This window comes from Anolis carolinensis, chromosome 2 (genome assembly GCF_035594765.1).
Source record: "Anolis carolinensis isolate JA03-04 chromosome 2, rAnoCar3.1.pri, whole genome shotgun sequence".
Taxonomy (NCBI): Eukaryota; Metazoa; Chordata; class Lepidosauria; order Squamata; family Dactyloidae; genus Anolis; species Anolis carolinensis.
The window spans coordinates 244,990,599-245,010,918 of record NC_085842.1 but is presented as its reverse complement, the minus strand read 5'-3'; the positions used below and the strand labels follow the sequence as shown (position 1 = coordinate 245,010,918).

The window sequence follows — 20,320 nt, the reverse complement described above, 5'->3', positions numbered from 1 at the left end:
AATGGCATTTCCATCCCTTGCACCCAACAACTGTGTAAAAGTAGCTTGAAACAAGAGGTTCTGCCTCTGAAAATCGCACCCTTGGTGATTTACTTGAGGAGGTTGAAATTGCATCCATCTTTGTGCCAGTCACTAGGAGAATGGATTGCAAGTAGTGTGTGGCTGATGTCTAGTAAAGTAGGGTTGGGAGGGCAGTTACATTCATGGCAATAGTGCTGTGATTGTGACTACATAGTGATCATGAATATGAAGCAGTTCTGGACGGATAACCAGGTTGCACATCTGTAATTATAATGCTGAATTCTAGCCAACATCATAAAAACAGAATGAAAAAAAGATTCCAAAATCAACAACCCATAAAGCCCACAGAACCAAAGAAGCCACAGTGAAAGAAAAACAACTTTTAAGATATTCATAATTAGAGGACTGAGTGTGTGTGTGTTCAGCTAAAGGCCTTCCGAAACAGCCAGGCTTTGGCGCAATGCCTAAAATTATAAAGCTTGCTTCAAAAGGCATGGTGTTTCTTTACATAACCTTTATGTAACATTTCCTTAGCTACCAATGGTTTCCGAAGATGGATAAACTCATTTTTTATTATTATTTCAAACGTTTTATTTTACTGTGTGCATTAACTTTTTATTTGGCATCTCTGGATTTTACCAAATGGTTCTGGTGCTCTATTTTAGCAGAGTGTTGTGTTTTAGGCTTTTGTTTGTTGAATACTCTTTTTTTTTTTACAGTGGAAAGGCAGGATAAAAATGGTTTAAATGTGTGCATGCTTATTATATTTGAACCACTGTTCTGTGGGTTTCTTCAACTTTTCCAGGTCATCATACTAAACCCTGATGACATGGGGACACCAGATGAATCCTAGGTGTGCAACATGAGTTTCAGATTAATTCATATCAATCCCATTGATATTACCATTTAGTGTCATGGAAAGACGTAGCCATTTTTCATTTTTTAGGTGCCACTGAGTATAAAATGGTTGTAGAGGTGTATATTGAAAATTCCCAAGAAAGGTAGCAGATTAACCATGCCCATTATCAAAGGGGATAAAATGAAGGGTGACTGTAAGTTTGCTATCAGTCAATCTTTTTTCTTGTTACAAGGTGCATTCCAGGGTTGTTTAAATAATCACACTTAAATCTGAGCTGCTGAAATGGTGATAAAGAAACAAAAGAAAGCCATAAAGATGGTCTGGAAAGTACTAGGATATAGCTATAAAATAAATTTGAGGACAACAAAATGGCAAGCAAGCGCATTATGTTACATATAAGTGATCCAAGTTTGCAGTAACAGGTTGAAAGCAAGTGTAGGTTGGTGTGAAAGAAGTGAGCATGCAAAGAAAAGGGATCAGAAGCCACAGTAACAGCTCTGTGCACATTTTCATCTCCTCTCTTTATATTTGTCTGCTTCTTTAGCTTTTCGTTATTGCTCTTCTTTTTCCTCCTCATCTTGGTCTCAGCTCATTGCTTTTGCCACCCATCTTTAGTTTCCTCCCTTCCTTTATGTTATTCGCTTGCAAATTTATAGGCTACCACTTTGTCTTTCATTGGTTCTCCTACATATATTTGCATGGCGCATGCACGAAAATGCAGTTTAACCAATAGGCTGTATCATAGCCAATGGGAATGGTTGCCAAATGAAGAAGTACTGGGTAGGGAGGTCCTAGAGATCAGTGTCAGAGAAAAATAATCTAATGCTTAAAGGAAGCAATTGGTTACAAGTTTTACTTTAGCCCAGCACCTAAGTCCCTCAGGCTTTGTAGCCGTGCAGTACACCAGTATACACCCTATTGGTTGCCATTTTGAGCCCTCCATATTTGGTATTCTAGATACACAAAAACCATCTTTGCCTGGTGGTTAGTGGTAGCTAATGGTCTCTATCACAGTGAAGGGGTGTATCCACTTTAGATTTTAATCAAAACTTTCCCAGATTGGTTCAGAACCTGGGATAGATCCTAAAACTACAAAGCAGATCATCTGCCCCCACTATCTTGTTTGTTGGCGTGGCATCACCTGCTTTGGCATTGGGCTGTGGCCTTGCTGGCATGGATATGCATCCCATATAAGTCAAGAAGGCATGGCTGGATAGGATAATGGAAAAGCACCAAGCAGGGCTTTATGAGGCAGTCCTACTTCCTTCACAATGCCATTGACAAAAAGTACTCAGGAATGGAACGGATGTGATCTGGTTAGGATTTATCTGGAGCTCTTAGTCATTTAGACATTTGATAGGAGAACCAACCTGGGGTAAATGCATAGAAAATCTAAAAGGTTCAAATGAATAGGCAATAACAAGCCTGTCACTCAGTGCTGGACTGTTTCACCTGCTTTTACTCGCAACTGTGAGGGCATTTTTCTACTGAAGCTTCATCTGTTCCCATATAAGCTCATCTTTAACAGTGCAAGGATGGAAAATACGACCCCTCAGATTTTCTTGGGTTGCAACTCCCATCATTCTTCACCATTGGCAATGCTAGTTAGGACTGTTGGCAGTCATAGTCCAATATATGTGATACTTCACATTCCCCAGTCTTGTATAGTGGAATTAGGACTGTAGTTTCTGTGTATGAATCCATAGTATGCTGTGTGCCCATATCTTCCTGGAACTTTAGGAGAATTCAAAATGCTAAACAGAAATAATTATGTTCCTGGTAAGCATATCTTTGAAGTACTTAATCATGATTTCTAAATGACATAGTGCTGAGTGAAGCCTTGTTCAAGGCTGCCAGTCTGTTCAGCTGATTATAGGTTTCCTGGTATTAATAGAAGTAAGAGTAATTGGTTTTTTAAAAACCATGGCTGTTTTTAATAAGGTGAGGTAAGCTTCTAACTTAAATCTGGAGAAATTGCCTAGAAGCTCTCACTGGCAGCCTCCTCTTCCTCTCCCACTAAAGAAGGAGATATGATAGCAGTGGCAGAATTCACATTTTCTGCCGTGAAAAGAAAAGCATTGGAATACAGAAAATGTGCATTTAAATCATTTTAAATTTTTTTGAATATCATAAATAGAACCAGTGTTGCATGAACCAACATCTTTCCATGGTCACTGTCTTAAACTGCAGTTTAACTGACAGGGTGCAGCTAACAGAATCCTGGGATTTGTAGTTTGTTGAGGTACAAGAGCACTCTAGAGTACTAAACACATAATGAAACTACAAACCCAAAAATTGCATTGAATGTAGCCATAGCAGTTAAGTGGAATCAAATTGCCATAATTGCATAATGTAAAGAAGACTTTTTCCTCTCTGTATGAACCAGTGGATAATGCTACCCATGCTATTTGCCCATTCTTGTTGAACATTGTTCGCTGACCTTTCCTTGTATTCCTGTTTTGTGGGCGGTATGGCATAGGAGCTGCTGGTTGAGGCAGAGCTTGGACTAAGGCAGAGCTTGGACATAGTAGCTGGAAAATCATTTTGAAATTAGTAAGTAATTCTTTCAAGCTCTGGATAGTAGGTGCTGTTTCCCCACCCTTGGCATTTTCACATGGAATGCTGTGCATTTGCTGCTATGGTGTTCATTTAAGTAACTGTGTTTTTGGATAGAATCATAGAATCGTAGAGTTGGAAGAGACCTCACAGGCCATCCAGTCCAACCCCCTGTAAGAAGCAGGAAAATCTCATTCAAAGCACCCCCGACAGATAGCCATCCAGCCTCTGCTTAAAAGCCTCCAAAGAAGAAGCCTCCACCACAGTCCGGGGCAGAGAGTTCCACTCTCTGCCCCGGATCTCAACCTTGCACAATTCTTATTGCTTTCCTCTTGAAAAAGAAGAAAACTAGCATCATCACTCGTGTGTCCTTTACACACAACAATCCTATATCATATATTTACTGTAGAATTAAGTACAGGAAGTGACTGGTGAATCTTGCTTTTCCCAGTAGACTCATGATACACCTACACTGTAAAATTAATGCAGTTTGACACCACTTTTAACTGCAATGGCTCAATGTTATGGAATCATGGAATTTGTAGTTTGGTGAGGCATACTTGGCTATACGTGCCCTAGATTTAATCTGTGAAATGTTGGAGGATGTACAAAGCATCTGGATCGCCATCCTATCAAAAACTATTGAGAGCATTGGCCTGTATGTGGTACAGCTGTAGTTGGCATTTCAGAAAGAAATGTGTTGTCAGACTGGTTTTTTTCCCTAAAAGCTTGCACACAACAGAATGCTTACTAAAATATAGCAAGCAACAGCTTTCTTGGATAGGCCTGTGCTCCTTAAATTTAGCTCATTCGTTTTGGAAGTCCTAAATGAGATAATTGCTGGAAATGTTGAGACCAATTGGCATACAACGTGAAGGAAAGGAAGGGTGGTAGGAAGAGAATGAAATCCCTTGACTTTGGTACTGTCAAGTCGTGGCTGGCTTAGATTAGAGTAAGAGGAGGGAAATGGGGAGTAGCCAGGAAGGCATGAATTGCAATGTCAGAGCAATATAGTTTTTCAAAGCAGGAGTTACTGAAGGGGTGCAGGGGTGGATCTTGGCTTGTTTTCTGATCTTGAGTAAGTGATTTATGGAGTGTCTTAAATAAAGGCTTTATGCCAGCCTACTTAAATGACCAGCTGCAGCCCTGGCAGTCTGCTGTCGGCAAGGCTATAGGCACTGTAACTTTCCCTTTCCGTCACTTATCCTCATTTCAGGCCTATCTGAGAGCTTTCTTAAAGATTCAAAGACCCACATTTTAATGCTATCATGATAGAAAATTGAACTAATTTTTTGCAAGTGACAATATATACTGTTTATTCTCATGGGTAAGCCAACCTCATACATGACTTATACATAAAGGTATTTGGGGCCTGTATATGTGTGGTCTGTTGACATATGGTATGAATTTCATATGAGGAATACACAAAGGTGGTTTGTCAGTTCCTTCCCCAGAAATATATCCTATAGCACCTGGTACCCATTGATGGCCTCCCATCCAAGTAGTTAACAGGGCTGACCCTGCTTAGATTCCAAGATTAGCCAGCATCTGGTCCCTTCAGGTTGTGTATTTTGGCACATATTCATATTGGAGTGTGCTAATTGCAATCACTTATTTTCACTTCTATGACAAAACATTGTAATGTAATGGTTTGAATGTTTGACTAGGACTCTGTGGGACTGAGGTTCAAATGTCCACTCAGCTATGGAAGCCCTCTGGTTTACTAATCATCATGCCCTCTCAACCTAAGAGGAATACAATCCTGCCAAGAAAACTCGTTGGAGAGGTTCACCAAAAATTGGAATAGATTTAAAGCCACATAATAAAAACAAATTGCTCCTTTGAAAAAAACTGTACTCTAGGGAGGGTTTTGTGTTTATTCTTGTGTTTTACTCTTTACAGGCAGGCCTGGGCTTTAGTTGGCGTAATTGGTGATGAAGAGTCATCTTGTAATGAGTCTGTGAGAGACTATGTAAACCACAACACGGGCAAAGCTCTGGCACAAAAAGAATTTGTTACACTGGATGGCCAAAGGTTTGCTGTGAGAGCTTTCAGTGAATGGCTGGATGGTAAGAGCATAGGTTTTTTTTTCTTTTTTAAAAAAACCAGGCAATGAAACCATTTTTATCTGTCTTCTGCAGCTGGAATTGCTTAACTCTGAATGTACCTTACTGCAGTGCATTTGTGTTTTTCATAGTATGCTAACATTCTGGTTTGAAGCCAGAGGTTCTGGGAGCTCTAAAAACATCCAGAAAGAATGTAGACTATATTTTTTCTATACCTGTGTTCATAGGTAAAGACAATAAAGGATAGAAAGCGGAAAGCATAGGCTGGCCTGCTGCTTTGTACATGCTACAGTTTTGCATTATTTCCATGGTTTCTTCATTAAATAAAACATCCACATTTTTTAAATATACATTAGGAAAGAGTTTCTTTAGGAACTGCCTAGTAACTCAGATAGAATGAAAAAATATGTCCTTACTCTGAAGTGTTTACTAGCCACAGCAACTGAAGTTGGTTAAGAAATACTTTTCTGTGTACATAAGAGTATAGCAATTGCAGCGTGTCCTTAGCCACCTTCTTAGCTTTGAGCAGGAAAAGGAAACTGTGGTCTTGGCAACTCTGCCATTAATGTACTGGAAGAGTAATTACCTGGCACTGAATCTGTTTTAGCAAGAGGTACATTCCTATTCTAGTCCATCTAACTTGAAAAAAAGGTTGTTTCACTGCTGCCTGGTAGATACAAGCAAAACTAGAGGTTCATCCCCTAATGGTGTTTCATACCTGGCCATAGTCTAGAATTCATTTGGTCGATTATTGTCATGCTGGAGGACTAGCGATTCCTAGAGAAAACATCTCTTTGAGAATCTCTAGGTCCTCCTGTGCAATTCCAGGGACATCTTGTGGTATTTTTACAATGTATTATTCTGTAACCCACCTTGAGTCGCGAGGAGAGGTGGGTAAGAAATAAAATTATTAATATCATCATCATCATCATCATCATCATCATCATCATCATCATCATCTTCCAGGAGAGGTTGACCACAGAGTTATGATTGTACACTGAGATTCTATATAGGTGTTTTTTTGAGTAGAAAGAAAAAGCAGAATTTTTATTTGCGATTTTTCACTTTAATGTGCCCCTAACTCCAGTGGATGTGAAATGTTGACTATAATAGTTTATATGCAGTCTTATCAAGGGAAAATAGTCTGGTTCCTCCCTTGTTGTAAGACCATTTGTGCCCACCATGTCGAGAAAAATGTGTTCTTTCTGGTTTATTTGCATATTCTTCATGTTTGGGGAGTCACCTAAGCGTGAAAAAAACCTTCTTCTTTTTGCTCTCCATTTTTTGACATAGGATGCTAAATTTACTATTAGAATAATTATTTTTGGGAAGGTGACACCAGTGAAGGTCCCGGTCATGGGGCAGAGATAAATGATAGGTAGCTTTGTCTCCAGCACTATGTGATGATTTCGATCTTGTAAATTTGGTTTGGATGTGTACTTAATCAGTTTAAGGGAGCTGGGTATCTTTTTAGGCCAGAGAGGAAAAGGTTAAGAGGTGATGTGATAGCCATGTTTAAATATTTGAAAAGATGTCATATTGAAAATTGAGCTAGCTTATTTTTTGCTGCTCCAGATATTTGAATATGAAGCAATAGGTTTAAACTATAGGAAAAGAGATTCCACCTAAACATTAAGAAAAACTTCCTGATGGCAAGAGCTGTTTGGAAGAGGAATATGCTACCTTAGAGTTTTCTTCTCTGGAGAATTTTAAATAGGGATTGGATGGCCATTTGTTGGGAATGTTTTGATTGTGTGTTCTTGAATGGCAGAATAGGGCTGGACTAGATGGCCCCTGGTGTCTCTTCCAATTCTGCTATTCTTTGTAAACTACTGAGCATTTGTTAAAGCTGTGTCAAAACTCAGCTCCTAAATATTTAAAATCAGCAAGAGCATTATATGTATATATGTATTGGTTTAAGGTGTTCCAAAGTGGGGTTTCCAGATTGAAGCAGTGGATGGAGTGATACTAGATCTCTCAGAAGATGTTAGCAGCTGGAAGCCTGAAGACCAAATTGTTGTTGCAAGCACTGATTATTCTATGTACCAGGCAGAAGAATTTAGCCTCCTTCCTTGTCCAGAATGCAGCAAGTACCAAGTCAAAGTTAGAGGTAAGAACTGAAAGAAAAGCAAAGGTAAACAAAAGGAGAAAGCTTTGTATTATGATTTGTGATCCTGCTACTTGGTGTTAATGCATATTTCTAGTCCATTGACTTTCTAGCTCTGAGAACATTTTCAGCAGCGGTAACATCTATTGCTGTCTAAAATCGTCATTTGACCCTGACATTGTGCCTACACCATTGTCTATCAGCCGGTGCTTATGGAAAGAAAGCTTCTGATCCCATGTTGTGTAACAAATGTCATTTGGTTCAAATCTGTTGTGTTCATCTTTTTTTTAGTGTCCCCTTTTTTATTAACAATGGCTTTCCTTTATACTGACCAATTTCCTAAATACTTTAATTGCACTGTTTTGAGGTTATTTTCTTATCCATCTGTCATTTATTTGTGTGCCTGCTCTTTCTTCCTGTAGTGTTTGTTCCATGTCTACAAGGGGCACATTGTGTGGACTCTTCTGTATTTCATTGGTATCTCTCCACTGCAGTGAAGAGATCCGGATCATACTTCCTTTTTCCCCAAATTACAGTTGTTGATTAATTACTTATATTTCCATACTATGCAATAGCTCCAAACCATTCACAGAATAAAACTTTGGTGAGTCAAAGGATGAAAAAACATGTGGGAGTTGAAGGAGCAGAAAAGCAGCTCAGTGGCTGCACAGTGCCCATTGACCTCCATTTTAGCCACCCTATGGAAACTGAGGAATCTCCTAGGCTCTGCTCACTGGGATAGCTGGAATATGACTATTTGAATGGTCACAGTGTGCCAGGGCTTTGACAAGATTATCTGCCACACCAGTAAGGCAGTCTTCTACAGCACTCTAGAATCAATAGGAATCAAGCACTCTTTAAGGTTTTAATAAATTTCTCGGGGTTTTTTGGAGTTAAAGAGTTGATAGAAAATATTTTCACTGTGACAAGGTGATAGATGTAAATTCCCGCACTTACAGAACACAGTGTTCCTGTCAAAAATACTAATAAATCAAAATCAGTTGTGTCCCTTGTTGCAAATGTTGGACTGAGATTGTGTTGGAACATCCTGATAGTTCTTGTGATAACCATGCAGTTTTGTGCAGTCCCAGGTATATCATTCTGAGCATACAAGTTGGGAGCCCTATGAATTGCAATAATGAATTGTGCTCAACACCAGACATGAAGACATTGCTGTCAGCTCATGCAAGCATGCTGATAGGTACAGTTATGAGGTGGGCATTACGACAGCACACTCCCTAATCAGTTTTGTATATCCAAACAAGATACCTAGACTCAAGATTAGCATTCAGTTGGATAGAAAAGTGGAAAGAGATTGAAAAAAAGAACACCAACATTGACCCTTGAATCTATCTTGCTAATGCTTCTTTAAGTGTCAAGGAAGGTACAGTTGGGAGAGTCTAATCCCCCATCTATATCTCGGAAATATATACAGATTGTGTATCCTTTATCATTTATCCACATTCCAAAATACTCCAAAATTCAAAACTGTTCATAAGGCTACCTGAGATACCTTTGCATTCTGGCAGTGTAAATTATACAGATTTGGTTTCATGCACAAAACTATTAAAATATTGAGTATAAAATTATCTTCAGGCTATGTGGGATGAGGTGTATATGAAATATAAGTGAAACTGTCTACACATAGGTCCCATTTGCAAGATATCACATTATATATACACACACACACACACACACAAATATAGGGGTTGCATAATCTGAAAAAAAAATCTGAAATCCAAAGCACCGCTGTTCCCAAACTTTTCAGATAAGGAATACTCAATCATATTGTCCTCTCAACCGAAGTGCAATCATGAATTACACAATTGAGAGGTCAATATTCCTTATCTGAAGTGTTTGAGACCAGAGGTGCTTTGGATTTTGTACCAAGTTGTCATTCAACAACAGTTCCTGCAGACCCAATAGCAAGCTGGTAAGGCAACCCAAGTTGTCCAATGAATTTCCAGGATGTGTATTGAAGGCCTCCCTAGATTTAGAAATATCTACCTATCTATAAATCTTAACTAGGTTATAAGGACAAAGGAGAATGCTGTTCTGTCAAGCAAGGCATTGGTTCTGGCCCTCCCTATTGCTTCAGTACAAGATCTAGCAGAGAACAAGTACTTAACAGGTTGCATGCCCCACTTGCTTCTCTGGCTGTTGATCTTTTCCATTTAGAATTACTCTCCAACCTTAACCCTAAAAATAATGGAGCCCCCGGTGGCATAGTGGATTAAAGCCTCGTGACTTGAAGGTTGGGTTGCTGACCTGAAGGCTGCCAGGTTCAAATCCCACCCGGGGAGCTCCCTCTATTAGCTCCAGCTCTATGCGGGGACATGAGAGAAGCCTCCCACAAGGATGGTAAAAACATCAAAACATCCGGGCGTCCCCTGGGCAACGTCCTTGCAGACGGCCAATTCTCTCACACCAGAAGAGACTCAGGTTGCTCCTGACCCGAAAAAAAACCCCTAAAAATATATTTGAGGGTTGCTGTATTGGCCATGCAGCAAAATAAAACACAATCTACAAAGGAGTGATACATTTAGTGGCCAGCCAAATGCACAAACACACAGCATGCAAGTTTTTAAAGCTCCACTGCCACCTTCATCAAGCAAAAATGATAAAGATATTGAGCCTTTATGGATTTTGGATTTTCTTTTACCTTACCCACTGTTGAGGTTAAGTAACTTGGAAGCATATTGTGATTCAGATGCTTGATATATTACATTCCTTCTTAGGTTATGGCTTAAAGACTTATTACGAGAAACCGAAGTATGATGCAGCATGGTAATTAGATAAATCACTTGGAAAAAGTAAAAGGGGGAATTTCCCCAATGACTTGTCAGTGCATTCCAGTGTTGCTGAGTGGAGAGGGGCTGCCCTCTGAAAAAATCATGTTTAAAGCAAAACAATCCCCGTATGACTTTGCATCATAGATCACTATGCTTTGGACCTTTAAAATGTGGCTTTTTGTTTAAACTAATAATGTTTTACACTTTGGAAGATCCATTGGGGGTGGGTGGAGGGTGAAATCAGAATGATGTTAACTGGGGACAGCCACAATACACACTGTGATATCGTTGAAGCTTGGAGTTATTTGAAGACAAAAACTAGATGGGAAAGTTGCCATGGAAATAATAAATATTTTAAATAGTCCAGTGGGCTGGTGAATATCTGAAAGGGATTTGATTACATTGACATTGAAGTAATGCTTAATTACCATTGAGGAAGACTGGTAGAATTATCTTGCAAGAAGTTGGGCATAATTTGTGTAGTCTTGTGAGATATTTTGATGTTTTAATAACTGCAGAAGAAATGTCCTGTATCTTGTCAAAATATACATTTTATATAAAACAGATTTTGTTCTAGCTTCACAATTATGCTTGTTCTGAGTACACAATGACTAAGTAAGCTAGCCTAGCAAGCCAGATTGAGGATTTAGATGATGCATTCCTGGAACAGATGATCAAACATTCAGAAAAGAGAGATGTAGTAGTAATGAGAGATTTCAGCTCTCCTGATATTGGTAAGAAGTCAAACTCTGCCAAGAATGTGAAATCCAACAAATTCCTCACTTGCCTTCCAGGTAATTTAATTGTGCAGAAAGTAAATGAAGCAACAAGATGATTGGCTGTTTTAGATCGGATCCTAACCAGCTGTGATGACTTGGTTAACGAGATGGAAGTGTTGAGATCCCAAGGTGGAAGTAACCATGTTCTCCTCGAGTTTATTGTACAATAGAAAAAGGGAAGCCAAGCAGAGACTTTGAGAAAACCCATTTCAGTAAACTTAGGATGCACTGGGAGCTTCTGGTGGCACAGCGGGTTAAACCACTGAATTGCTGAATTTGCTGGCTAAAAGGTTGGTGGTTCGAATCCGGGGAGCAGGATGAGCTCCTGCTGTTAGCCCCAGCTTCTGTCAATCTAGTAGTTCAAAAACATGCTGAGTTGATCAATAGGTACTGCTCTAGTGGGAAGGTAATAGTTCTCCATGCAGTCATGCCGGCCACATGACCTTGGAAGTATCTACGGACAACGCTGGCTCTTCGGCTTAGAAAGGGAGATGAGCACCAACCCTCAGAGTTGAACATGACTAGATTTAATGTCAGGGGAAAATCTTTACCTACAAGGATGCATTTACACTGTAGAATTAATGCAGGTTGACATCATTTTTAACTGCCATAGCTGAATTGTACCGCTAACCTAGATAGATATGAGTAGAGAACTATTATCTGGTAGCAGTTGGCTTCTTCACAGAAATCATTTCATTAAAGACTGGTGGAAACTCGTGGCTAGTCATAGTTAGAGACCCTAGTGAATGCAATTGAGAGCACATGGTTGAGTGGCAAACTGACTCTGACTGCCCAAATGTGAGTGGTGGCTAAGGAGAACTAAGTGACAGAAGCAGGGACAGACTGGTGTAGCACAGAAATTCAAGTTTATGCAGAGGACTCAAAGCTCAGATAAGTTATTGGGGAGTTGGGTACAACTCCTAGAATCCACAAGGTCCTGGCTGGAGGATTCTGGAAGCTATAGCCTGAAAATAACTCTTCCATGATTTGAAAGGAGTGCATAGCATAATGTTCTGAGAACTGCTTGCATAGAAATTCTTTTTCCTCTCAAGGTCTGTGCCTTTAGTACCATATGAATCCTGAGTATTCTCTAAGGGGAACCTTTATGCATGCTGCCCCTTCTACTTGAAATACAGACTCTTCATCTTACTAGTGAAATGTTATTCTCTGCTTCGCTTAGTCCTCTGACTACAGCATCTGCAGATAACTTGTGCCAACTCTCTCCCATGAACAAGGAAAGGCAAGCAAATTATTTCCACATGGCAGCAGTTTCTCAGCTTTCTATTCCTTTAATATCCAGTTTCCTTCAGTGTTCCAAAAATCTGTCAAGAGCCTCATCTCTTCCTTCTTCTCAGGCATGTACCGTCTTGCTGGGCTTTGATGCAAGGAATCAACTTCCCTTGAGCTGTGAAAACATGCAGGGTTTTCCTTCTTCATTATGTGTTTCCCTTGTTATCCTTGTATGGTTTTCATGCTACTAGCAGCTAATGAAGTACAGATTGTGGAATTCTTATCTGAAATGCTTGGAACTATAACTGTTTTGGATATTTTCTCCAGATTTTTGAATATCTATATTTGTACATATGTACATAATGAGGTATCCTGGGACCTAGGAGCCCCGGTGGTGCAATGGATGAAACCCTTGTGCTGGCAGGACTGCTAACTTGAAGGTTGGGTTGCTGACCTGAAGGGTGCCAGTTCGAATCCGGGAAGAGCATGGATAAGCTCCCTCTGTCAGCTCCAGCTCCCTAAGTGGGGACATGAGAGAAACCTCCACAAGGATGGTAAAAATATCAAACATCTGGGTGTTCCCTGGGCAATGTCCTTGCAGACGGCCAATTTTCTCACACCAGAAGCAACTTGCAATTTCTTAAGTCACTTCTGACATGAAAAAAAATCTTGGGGCCTACATCTAAGCACAAAATTTATTGATGTTTCATATGTACCTTATACATGTTATTTGGCCAAAGGTGAATCTTATCACAGGATTTTTTGGGGGGAGGCTTTGTTTGGATGGGTTTTGCCTTTGCCTTCCTCAGAGACTGAGAGAGACTGACTTTGTCAAAGCTTTCACCAATAAGTGGAATTTCAAACCCTGTTCTCCAGAGCCTAGTCCAACACTCAGACCACTATACCGTGCTACACCAACACCTACAACGTAAGTCTCATGGAACAAGTATACCCATGGAAAGTGTTAAATTCATGCTTTTAGGAAGAAATATTTGGAACATAAAAGATTTTGCAGAAGCTAGAATGAAGAGCACAATTTCTCCGTTTGGATGCACCATCTGACTGTTCTTTTCCATACCTTGGAGCCAGTACGCTAGTAAAAAGAATGTTTACTATGGCATATGCAAATGTTGATGGAAAATATTTGATTATGTAGAAGAAAAATGAACAGAGTCCTCTGAGATAGAAGCAGTTTGCATTTTTAATATGGAGGGGAAAGTAATGGAATTCATGAAAACAATACAGACTAGAAATATGGTGGAGAAATAATTACACACTTAAATATCATAATATTTAGCTCTGAATTATTACTAACTACAGCTATGAGACTTATCTGTTTTATCTTTTCAGCTGTGGAATAGATTAATGATATTAACTTGCCCTCCTTCCGAGTGTCTTGTTCTAACTTCCAGAATTAACTTTAAATGTGCATAAATTCAGAATTAGAAAGACAGTAATTCATGGTATCATCTAAATTTAACTTCAGCTGGTAATATTTAATTTTTAGATATGTTTGTTTGTTTTATATTCCTTATGCACCTACTGTCCCTGCCTCTGCCAGTTATCTCTTTTTAGCTACTTTGGTTTCTCCACAGATCATATAAATCTTTTGCATCATACCATCTAAGGCCCCCGGTGGCACAGCGGGTTAAACTGCTGAGCTGCTGAACTTGCTTTCCAAAAGGTCAGAGGTTCAAATCCGGGGAGCAGGCTCAGCTCCCGCTGTTAGCCCCAGCTTCTGCCAACCCACATGCAAATGAGAGTTGATCAATAGGTGGGAAGGTAACGGTGCTCCATGCAGTCATGCCAGTGTCTGCAGACAACGCTGGTCCTTTGGCTTAGAAATTGAGATGAACACCATACCCGAGTCAGACTTGACTGGACTTGATGTCGGGGAAACCTTTACTTTTACCTATCTAAGGAAGGGGAAAATACAAATGGCATACAGTCCTCGGCCAGTTGTTTCTTTCCAGATCCCATATTTTTCATAAAAGGGAAATGAAAAATCACCCTTAAAATGCTTAATAGTGCCAGCAAGGACAGGGCTATGCAATAAAACACTAATAATAGCTCAACACCTGGACTAAGTGAAAAAACAGAAAATTGTCAGAAGAAAAACCTTTAAACCTGTGAGTGCAAACCAGAAGTAACCTCCATTCATTCCCAGTCTTATTTGCAGGTGAAAGTGCAATAAGACCCATTGCCAGGGTGAATTTTTCCCCTTACTGCTGCTGTTGCCCATCCCAATCTAAAGTTATATAAAATAAAAATGATGTCGAGTTCGAACTCATGATGATGTTGAACTCATTGAGTTCGGAAAAGGTGTGATTCACCTAGAATGAAGACAGTTCTAAGGAACTAAGGATTTAATATTTTTAAATGGGGGAATAGTCCATGTTTATTCAGTCCCCCAGACCTTAGAACTGTCATTGTCTTCAAATCATCACAATACCTCATAGTACCTAATTTAAATATTTGCAGTAGGGACCTAGATATAAGTTAATTTTGTTATGCATGAAAGAGTGAATAATTTTAGCATTTTCTTCTCTACATTGTGAATAATTTGCACAATTTTTGAGCACTAACAGCTTCTTTGGAGAAAATGCATTTAAGCAGAACACGAGTGGGGTTTTAGGTAGAAAATATGGTATGGGGTCGAAATCACACATTTTGAATGTTTATATTTTTCTGAAAAACATCTACAGTCAAGCTGTGTAGAAATTTGTGAAATTTTGCCATTTGTATAAAGTTGCACAGACTGCATGAAAACTTCTGCAATTTTCCCATACTAAAATACCATGTGTGGTTTTGCTGCATGTGTTTTTCTGCACAAAAAACAATGCCTGAGATCCTGCATTGTCATATGATGGTAGAACTGTAGTGGCATTCTGGCTTTGAAGCATTTTCCTGGTACTTAGATTTTGGTGTGTCACTTTGACAGAAAATTGTAAATTCAGTACAGATATATGTGAATGTGTCTCTTTCCTCTTTGCAGCCTTGGGGCTTTGAAGTGCCCCCCCCCCCAAAAAAAAACAAAAAAACAAAAACAAAACATCTTATTTTTCACATATGTAATGAGGAGGACAATAATACAATTTTTCTTCCAGAATTGTTATGATTACAGGTGCATAGCTCATAGGAGTAGCTTGAGTTTTTTATGCAGATGTTGTTCATGATGGTGATATGTCTAAAAGAGACAGCTCTGAGTGATGATATGAAACTGTGGGAATGAAAGAAGAGAAAAACAAACAAACCCTATTACTTATTATTCACCTAATGATTCCATATCTACTCTTAGTAGATAAATGAGTTGAAAATTGCCATTCATTGTTTGTATATCATTGTTGCATCAATTAGTAGGGGGAAAATCAACATTGTCATTATAACCTTTCCACAGTCTCTGGTACATTTTGTTTTTTCCCCAAATCGTCTGCTTCAGCAATAACTTTCCTCTGTCTTTTTTAGTCTGCTCTTTCTCAAGGTTGTTGCTGTGCTGCCACATCCGGAGAAAGTTTCCTTTTTGGACAAAAAGCTGTTGTGTGTGTGTTAGAGGGAAAGAAAGCATAAAGAGATTTTTTTGGCTATTTTTCTAGGACAGCTTTGAGGATATTGTTAAAGGTAAATAAAAAGTATTGGCATGGAAGTGCATCTTGCCATATAAACATGCACACAGCAACATTTAGTATGAATAAACAGAAGATTTTAACAATACTGATAGCCCCAGCAATGTATAAAGTAAATGTAAAATAATTGACATCCAAAATGATAAATGAGTTGCTTCAGGATGACCCTGCAGCTCTCCTTTTTGATGTAAAAGATGGAGGGAAACTGAGTTTTAAGGAAGAATTGTTTCCTCCGTGTCACAGCTGTCTGACAGTCATTTTTTCGGATCACCAAATCCTTATGAGCCAGTTAGTAAACAGTTCTGTATTAAATGAAAGCCAGAGTAATTCTTGAAAGTTGGCAGATTGTCTATATTTGTGATAGAGAAGAATTGACATTCTTGTTTTCCTTTCATGTATTTTCTTTGTGAAATAGAAACTCCTCAGTTCCACCATATTGGAGAAATCATTGATGGAGTGGACATGAGAGCTGAGGTTGGACTTCTTACCAGGAACATCATAATAAAGGGAGAGATGGAAGATTCCTGTTATACAGGAAAAGAGTGCCGATTCTTCAATTATGATACTTTTGGTGGACATATCAAGGTAGGAGTAATACACTAATCACTTCCTCTCAATTTCCTTTTGTGTATCCCATAGCTGCTGTAGAAATGTTGTGGTGGCCAGCCTGCCCTTCCTTTATATGCAGTCAGTGCATAAGATACTAAGCCCATGAGGGTTTTTTAAAAAAATACTGCTAATGTTTGTTGAATTATGAATACAAGTAGCTGCTTTTAAGCAAAGTCCCATTCTAACCCACTATTGTCACTTTGATTAGCAACAGGTCTTCTGGCGTCTCTTGCCTGACATCCTTTTTATTAGAGCTCATGGGGATCAAACTTGGAACTTTGTTCACCTACGGCATGTGATCTGCCTGTTGTTCTGGTTTTCAACACAGGATTACAACACTTTCCCCATTGTTGCTATAGAGTTGTTGAATACACAACAGATTGTCAGTCTGCAATTAACAAGCACTTGGTTGAATTACTCATTTCTGCTCTTCCAGATTATGAAGAATTTCACATCTGTTCATCTGTCCTACGTGGAACTTAAACAAATGGGTCAGCAGGTGTATGGTGCCTACCCTGTTCATTTTCACCGTTGTGATGATGTGGATGAGAAAGGAGGGTATAACTACAGGACTTACATAGAAGGCCTCTCAATTCATCATTGTTTCTCGAGATGTGTTACCGTTCATGCAACAAATGGCTTGCTGGTAGGAATAACAAATAATGGGAAATTACTGTTTAGAAATGGGAGTTGGAAAGAAAAAGTATACTTGGTTGGATCAATTGAAAAGGCTAAAATAGACTTTCTAGACCATTCTCCCATATTAACTCCACAAGCCTCCTTGCAAGAGATCTTGGGGTCCTGCTAAATAGGGTTAGATGTGGGAAAGAGAGAGAACATCTTTCAAAAACTGGGTAGAACTATGCAGGATAAAGCTCCTTCCATTCCTTAAAGGCAGATCCAACCCATTATTTTTCAGTCTCCTTTTGTAAAACTGAATGACAGCAATGAAGACAAAGATGTAAGATGTTAAAAATTCCCCTGTTCTATATTCACTCTTGTGCCCATTCCTTATATATTTGCAATAAAATTATATGGGGGGAAAGATTGTATTTACAGCAGCCTTGATTTAAAACCTTACAAAATGAGTTGAAGGCATAACAACACTTTATGGTCTAATTATATGATGAAGAGAAGCTTCAGGATCTCTCTCCTGTTTTTCTGTTTCCTCCTCCTCCTCCAAACTGCATCATGATTAGCATTGTCTTTGCACCAATGTTATGCTTGTCAGGATTGGCTCCAAACTGCAATATTGAGCCATGGTTAAAAATAAAGCTACAGATCCCTTGGGCAGGCAGTATTAATCAGACTTACAACTGAGAAGGGATTATTTGCACATTTAGGGAAAAGCTAGTGAAGCACATCTGACCACTTTTATTCTAAATAGAGGATTGATGTAGGGTTATTAATATTTATCTCTGTGACCATAAAATGTAATTATCATGACTGCACAGCCTGGTTACTACACCATTGTTGTTTCCTCTGAATTGGGAGAATTCAGAAGATGAGAATTAACTTTGCCTAAGCAGAGCTTTCTTGGTTTCTGTGACTTTTGAGGTTAGCTTTTACTGACTGATTCTGCTTCCCACTGTCCTTCTTACCCTGCTAGTTGGTTGTTCTTAGGAATCTTAAACCTTCAGGGCACCTTGCTATTTCATTTGCCTGCTTGTATGAAGTACTGGCTGAGTATTGTAAGAAAGTGTTAACCATGTTTAGAAATTTCCTTATGGGATTAGGCTTTGCATAGAATCATTAAAATCAAGCAAACTGCATGGTCACCACTAGTTGATAAGGCTACATATGTGGGAAAGGCACCAGTTTGGGTTGCTGAGGCAATTTTGTTCCCATAATCACTAGTGATAATAGAGTTAGAATAACATGAGGTTAGTATTTGAGCTTTGGCAATTTTTCTTTTAATTGTTCTGGAAGAATGTTTAATATACCCTTTAAAATAAATTCCCCTGGTTATTGCCAGATATCTATAGGCACACCTGTTAATGTATATAATATAGTTTTGCATTGCGCCAGAATTTGAACCTCATCTCAAAAGGCTTTGCATTTCTGAGGGTCTGCATGGGTCATTATTTAACGATGGCATTGGTAACATTGAAGTCTCTTGTCTTACTGCAGCTGTGCAAAGTTAGTAAAAATGTAATGCATTTTTCAAGTATGTATTATAGGCATATAGAAATGATGTAACAAAAATGTATTTCTGCAGATAAAAGACACCATTGGCTATGACACACTGGGCCATTGTTTTTTCTTGGAGGATGGCATTGAACAGAGAAATACGCTGTTTCATAACCTGGGGCTAGTCACCAAACCAGGCACACTGCTTCCAACGGACAGAAATAACACAATGTGCATAGCCATCAAGGACCATGTCTATGGCAACTATGAGCCAGTACCAGCCACAGACTGCATGTGAGTAGTAGGCTAAATGAGGGAATGTTCGACTGCAAATCTGAGGGCAAGAAACTGTCAAATTAACCATTTGTAATCTGCTCTGAGAGCCCATGTGATTGACAAGCAGGGTATAAATACCCTAGCTTTAAATACAAAAATAAGTTGTTGTTACTGCTGTTAGCTGCCATCAAGTTGACTTCAATATATGGTGATTCTGTGACTGAAACACTTCAAGTCACTCTATCAACAGCGCTGCTCAGGGTCGTAGCTTTCTTGATTGAGTTTATGCATTTGTAATGCAGGCTTTCTTGTGTCCTATGGCCTTCTAACTTACCAAGCATTATTGTCTTTTCTAGTGAGTCATGACTTCCAGTTACGTGGCCAAAGTACAATAACTTCAGTTTAGTCCCCTTGGCTTCTAGGGAAAATTTGGGCTTGATCTGATCCAAGATCCACTTACTGTAAATATTCATGTATGTATAAGTTGACCTCATGTTTAAGTAGAGGGCAGATTTTGGGGCCAAAATTAGGGATTTTGGAATGACCCATTGATAAGTTGAGAGTCATTCTTTGGAGACAGGAAAGAACGAGCACCATCTCAAATGTCCAACAATCTTTGGCTATCACCGTCATTTTTCTATCCAGGCATTTAGAAAGGCCAGAAGCAATGCTATGGGGGAGAGAGTAGAGAAGGTTACTGCTTCTTTTACATTCTCCCAGGATGGATTAAGCTCTTTTTTGCCATTCTAGTCAGGGAGGAGTGGTCCCTGACTGGGAAACTTGTGCTAGGAATGGTGGCAAGGAGTGATTTTTTCCAGCTCAGGATGGTATATCCCTGCCAACTATGATCTGATGTTGAGACTATGTAACTCTGTTGTCTGTGTAGTAGTGATATCCAAGTTGAAGTATAGTAATACAATCTGTGTTAGGTTGCATTTAAGGATAGTTTCAGCTGGTGCAAAGTGCCATTTGCTGAATACAGGGGATAAGTAGTGAGGTAGTCAGAACATCTGACATTTTCCAAGTGCATAGATTGGTGTCGCTTTTCTAGTTTGGGAGTGGGGATGGGAACATTTCTAGAAATGTTATGTTTCTGGATTCTCTGGAACCAAAACATTATTTCTACTTTAGAGAAAATATTTAGTTTTTTTAACATTCTTTTAAAATACTATTAATGTATAGAGAAATATTTTCATCCACCTATAAGAAACCTCTATGAAATTCATGGGGTGACCAAAAGCTGATAGGCAACATGAAGGCACAATTTCTGTG

At 39.1% G+C, this 20,320-nt stretch overlaps 1 protein-coding gene across 2 annotated transcripts in view; it reads left to right on the top strand.

Moving 5' to 3' along the window:
- Nucleotides 1-20,320, top strand: part of cemip2 (cell migration inducing hyaluronidase 2) — an 81,704-nt gene that overhangs the window by 37,800 nt on the left and 23,584 nt on the right. For both annotated transcript variants that reach the window (XM_062971991.1, XM_003216483.4), the window contains exons 5-9: nt 5,339-5,505; nt 7,424-7,612; nt 16,449-16,618; nt 17,079-17,288; nt 18,861-19,066. In XM_062971991.1, the coding sequence (XP_062828061.1) occupies nt 5,339-5,505; nt 7,424-7,612; nt 16,449-16,618; nt 17,079-17,288; nt 18,861-19,066 (942 nt within the window). The remainder of the gene's footprint in view (nt 1-5,338; nt 5,506-7,423; nt 7,613-16,448; nt 16,619-17,078; nt 17,289-18,860; nt 19,067-20,320) is intronic.